Here is a 5,747-nt window from a genome sequence, read left to right as displayed (position 1 = left end):
CTGATAATAATTTCAGTTTTATTATACTCTGCAGAGATGGTTCTTAAACTTTTAGAGGTCATGAACTCTCTTTCAAGAAAAAGTTTGCATATAATTTCAGGGCATTTTGAACCCCTGAATTTATTACCTTCATAGATTCTCAGTTAAGAACCCCCCTAGTTCTACAATGAAGTATCCTTTTTCAGATTCTTTTTTTCCAAAAAATAATGTTTGAAGAAGAAGTACACGTGGAGTACAATAAGCAATTACATTTCTTAAAATTTTCAGCAAGGTAGAGAAAGCATTGTATTTAACTTAAGTAGGAGAAATTTTTCATAATTTAAAAATAAGCAAGGCAAATTGGAAAAAAAGTCTACAGATCATACACATCATTTTGCCATAGTCCTCTTTTATGTTATATTCTATAGTGTGTTTTCTTAACAGCCATGCTGTTTAGATTGAAATTACCATTTATGAAGACAGAGGCATGAGCAGTGGAAGATAAACATAGAATTAAAGGTAAATATGAAATTATATGATTTATATGTAGTTTTTGTAATTTTATAGTATACATGAATTCTCTTTCCTGTCTGGGAAATAATTTGTTAAATAGTGGCATATTCCCTGTATTGGCTTAATATTTAAGATGTGTATTTAATTTAAGTTCTATTTGGTGATACAGAATTTAATCATGATTTTTTTTCCTCTGTTTCATACCGGTTTTTTTGTTACTTTGTTTTTTGGAGGTTTCGGTTTTTGGGGAGAGGGGATCTTATTTTAATATTTCAAAACCGTCCTAGGCACTTAAATAGTTGGGTTTTGCATTTAAGAATCAGTTCAGAGATCTCCCTGCCTGTATGACTAATGGCTTTAAAAACCAAAGAAACATTTCAGAATGGAGAGAAGAGATTATGAATATTTCATAGCCCTGTAAAAGAAATTTTACCTCTAGCAGGCAGAACCATAAATTTAATTCTTTTGTTTAGAATGTTTATGTTCTTATATATCCATCAAATGACTCTGAATATGTGAGAAACAAATTAGGTAATACTAATAGAAATCTGTAGGCAAAATCACATAGAAGCCATAGTACATTAGCATAGTCTTCTAAGTGACAGAAAATTGTACTTCACTGTTTTTTGCCAATTTCAGTCATTTACTCTTTCTACAAATAGAGTTCTGCTGTTTTGCTTTCCTAATTAACTTTGTTTACAGGTATCTATCACTAATTAACAGGCAGCACAGAAGCAAAATCTACCAAAGTAAATATATTCCTTCCCGGGGCAATAGTAATAATAATAGCCACTGTTTTGAGGGCACCTGCTATATGCCAAGTAATATACAAATGGTATTTCTAATTATCACAAGAATTCTACCAAGTATTTCCCCATTTTATAGATGTACAAACTGAAGTACAAATAGATTAAATGATGTTCTCAAAGTCACACTGCTAATGAGTGCTGGAATATCAACCCAATTCTAATTGACCATAAAACCCGTTTTTGACACCATACTTCCGCTAAGTACTTGCAGCCACAAGTATATGGAGAAAGGAAAGAGTTCATCAGATTATTGTAAGGTTTATTCCCTTTTTCAATACTCTTTAAAAAATACATTGTGTATGCCCCTGTATCATCTATTGAATCCTACAGACCAACATTCCAAAACTGCCTTCTTTTAGCACTAGTAGAATGTGTCACCTGTCTTGAAAGTCAAAGACCTAATGATGACGTCATCTGCCATATATTTTATTTCTTTGAAAAGGCTTCGTTTTGGAACACTTAGTGTTATTTGTCTATACACTTTCTCGCACAATTTCTCAAACGAGCAGTCAGAAACCTTATATGTGGTTTTTGTTACGTGCCATTGGAATAAGTTTGTTTTATCAATTGCAGCTGCATTGACTTGGCACAACCCACTTGTCATGACTCATTTTGTAGCTATTATTGCTAAATATAATATTTTTCTGAAGTGGTATGGGGTTTTGAGCAATTATACACCAGAGACTAATCAATCAATATTCAGACAACTGTGAAATTTTGAAATGGGAAAGATTTACATTAGGAACTTCTGGATAGTTTCATGAATGCAAATATTTTTGTTCAATACAATTTTCAGAGCTGTGTGTTCCTCAGGCCGAGGATCCAGTGTGGGCTGAAGTCTTGAGGGGGAAGGGGGGACCATAAGAGTAATTTAATTCTATCATTTTTCTTAAATCTACAAGGTGTCTTCAGGTTTAAGCATTATGTGGGAATTTAATGTTTTAACAAAAGAGTACCCAAATCATGGAGATAGCCTTTATTTTAAAAAGATTTTTAAACAAAAATTTTTTGTTCTTTTTAATTTTTTAAATATAGTATTAAATAGACTGGTGATGTTTTCTCTCTTTGGGTTAAGATTGTCTTTATTTTAAAATATGGAATATAGCATTATTCTAACACAATAAATTTATGATAATAAAAATAGTTAACACTTGATGGCACTTACGTGCCTGCACTGTTGTAAATGCTTAATTTTAATCATCACGAAAACTCTACAAGGTAGATACTGTTATCTGATTTTTCTGATGAGGAAACTCAGGCACTGAGAAAAGTTACTTCCAAGGCTAAAAACAGGTAGATATAGATTGAGGCAGCCTGAACCCAGATTTGCTACCTAACTCTGTGCTATACTACCTCTAGTGACGTGGTTGGTCAGAGATCAAAATATACAGAGCTTGGATTTCTAGATTGTTGAGAGCTGTGTGCTCCCCTAGGCACACAGTACAGATGCATGTATTTTATTAGAATCCTAGATTAACAGAACATAGGCCACGTATGAGGCACTCAGATCACTTGGTGTAAGAGAGATGGTTTAGAGGTTATTTTTATCATCCTTTTCTAAAACCTTTACTTTCCCCCTCTGATTATAGATCCCAACTCTAGCTGGGACCCTCATCTGTCCACTGGCCAATCGCAGAGTGTCCCCTACCTCCTCTCCAGAGCGTCATTCCTTTGTATCTGCTGCCAGAGCCACGGTGCCATTTCCTCCAAGGACTAACTTTCTAATATTCCACACCTGGAGTGACCTCTCGTCGCTCAGCATCCACTTTATGTCTCCAAATTGTGTAGGACTCTGTAATCTTTTGATTAGTTTCTGAGAAAACACAATGAAGCATTTCACTTTTTTATTCAAAGCCATTAATAAAATATGTAGTTAGTCAGCCCAACTCAAAGTTTATTTCTTATCTGCCACCAGTCCCAAATGGTTCTCGTCATTCCTTGGCCCAGCTTCCCAGGTGGCTGTAGACTTCAAAGTGATGTTAGCCAGTGTTCAGTCTTATTCCCCAAATAAAATGCTTTACTCCAGGATTTCAGTGAAGGGTAGGCTGTGTCTGTGGTTTTGCTAATGCATGTCCCAGATTTCAAAGAACTACCAGTTTTGCCATGACTCAAATCTTAAAGATGTTTCTGCCATTCAGTTTCTCAAACTGAAGCTCATTGGAAAAATAATGTGTAATGTTATTTGTTTTATTATAGCAATTATTCCTAATTAAAGCAGTATTAAATGCAATTTCCAGTTATTTTTCTTTGGAGAATTTTGTTATTATTGTATTACCTTGAATGTTGAGAAGATGTGGTATGTGTTGCTTGTTCCTTACAAAAATAAGCACAATAAAGTGGATGCTAAACCATCAGACACATAAATGTCCCTGCTGTTTCCCTGAAAGTGTAATAAGCAAGTATAATAAATATTTTAATTATAGTTTTGTTATAAATATAACTTATGAGAAAAAATTTGATAGGAATAATACTGTATATTGCTAATTTTTAACTATCTCTGCTGGCAAACCTTATTCATAGACTCTCATATACAGTATTCAATGCACAGAAATCTTATGATTGGTTCAAGTACAGTAAGTTAAGTAATTTCCAACTAAAACTCAAGTCTGAGTCAACATTTCTAGTTCCTTTGGCCGTATGTTCTCAGCATCAGGGCTTCTATGCCCTTCATTCACACATGGGCTTTGAAAGAGAGCACCATATTTGGGAGAGAGTTAAGAAATATTTTAGGAGAGAATGAAACAGTTAAGTTTTACTTTCAGAGATATTGTAGGTGCTAATACTGGATTTAATCTTTCATATGTAATTCCTTTTATGGATCTGTTAGTTATTCAATAAATTCCATAGGTCTGTGTAATATTTTAATTGTATAAAACTCCTTTGTTACTTTATAGCCTGAAATAATGTCTGTCTGCCTTTTAAACCCATTGCAATAACTTTGCTGAAATATTAACACATTAGTAAAACTTTTCTTAAACAAATTGTCTCTGCGTCATGTTTGATGTGATTTGGTAACATGATAAATGATGTAGCATTAAATTTGGCAGATAGACAAAATGCAGTACTAAAATGCAGTACTGGTACAGTGCAGCTTGGTATTTATGAACAGACATCGTACATTTATATAGTTCGTTACACTTTTCAGTGTTTTACATGCTTATGAGAACAGATATGTTAGCTAAATAGGTAAAAACCAAGAAATAGTCCCTAAGTCAAAAATAGATTGAACTAATTAAGAGACTGGAATGTTTCATTAGGAAAAAAAGTATCACAGTTGTTACTACCTTAAATCATCTGGTCACGATGAAATGCATTTGTAGAGATTAACAGCTTATAAAATATAGTTTTATCTATATCCAAGGTTTTTTTGTGAGATTATTTTTTCTTTGTAAGATTTTCAGCTTTTCTTTCCTGTCCAAATTAATAGTAATACTCATGTGTAGCCAAGCCAGTAGTCAAAATAGAGGTCATAAGACCCAAATTAAGTTCCTTCATATTCCACTTGGCCCTGGCTCTTGGCATAAACTAAAGTCATAGTTTCTCAAAAGTAACATGCTTTGTTTCTTGTTTTGTTTATTTTCATATAAAGGAGGTCAGAGTATTAGTGCTATATTTGATTTATGTACTTATTTCTCCTTCCCCTTTCCATGCTTCTCTCTTCCTGCACCCCAACTCTTCTGCCCAACAATGGAGATTGTAAATTCCATAAAAGCAGGGACTGTTCCTACTTACCCTTGCGTCCATCCCTAACTCCAAGCATTATCATAGACGGTGCTACGTACGCTTAGCACTCACATATTTGTAAAGTGAATAACTGAATGTGATACAAGTTGACAGCTAGCAGAGTTGCTTTACTACATCTTGATTAGTAAGGTGTTTGACTTGATAAAATAGTAAATTGTATACTCCCCTTTTAAAGTCTTGTTCTAAGATTGGAAAGAAACGATACCTGGCTCAGACTCCATTAGAGTGGATTTTTGCCTAGAGATAACTACTTTTGAGGATTTGAATGACCATTCTTTAGGTCAAGAATTCCTAGGGGATGGGAAGGAACTGCATTCAAAATCTCTGAAGTAGATAGGTAATGTAAATAATGAATAAGCCTCTTACTCATACTTTGTCCTTTTTATTATTTTGTCTATCATTGACATTACCAATATGTAATGTTAAATCTAGATATGATTAAAGTTAGGAAACTTTTTTCCCCCCGGCTTTATTGAAATATAATAGACAATTAGTTGCTCGTATTTATACTGTGCAATTCAACGTTTTGTTGTTGTTGTTGTTATAGTTGGCATATATTCATTTCAGTTGTACAGCATAGTGATTAGAGGTCTATATAACTTACAAAGTGATCACCCCACTAAATTTAGTACCCCTCTTCTCCCTTACATGTTTATTACAAATTATTAACTATTTTCCTTATGTTATACATGATATCTCCCT

General features: G+C 33.6%; 1 protein-coding gene across 2 annotated transcripts in view; it reads left to right on the top strand.

Annotated features, from left to right (window-relative positions):
• GOLGA7 (golgin A7) overlaps nt 1–4,282 on the top strand; it is a 16,622-nt gene extending 12,340 nt beyond the window's left edge. Inside the window, exons 5-6 of one of the 2 annotated variants that reach the window (XM_015592918.2) lie at nt 432–498; nt 2,891–4,282. In XM_015592918.2, the coding sequence (XP_015448404.1) occupies nt 432–470 (39 nt within the window). In that variant the 3' untranslated portion in view covers nt 471–498; nt 2,891–4,282. The remainder of the gene's footprint in view (nt 1–431; nt 499–2,890) is intronic. The other variant, XM_006916279.3, reaches the window with a different exon arrangement.
• Nucleotides 4,283–5,747: the final 1,465 nt, after the last annotated feature.

The sequence above is a fragment of the Pteropus alecto genome, unplaced genomic scaffold (assembly GCF_000325575.1).
Source record: "Pteropus alecto unplaced genomic scaffold, ASM32557v1 scaffold24, whole genome shotgun sequence".
Taxonomy (NCBI): Eukaryota; Metazoa; Chordata; class Mammalia; order Chiroptera; family Pteropodidae; genus Pteropus; species Pteropus alecto.
This window is presented reverse-complemented; position numbering and strand designations above follow the sequence as displayed.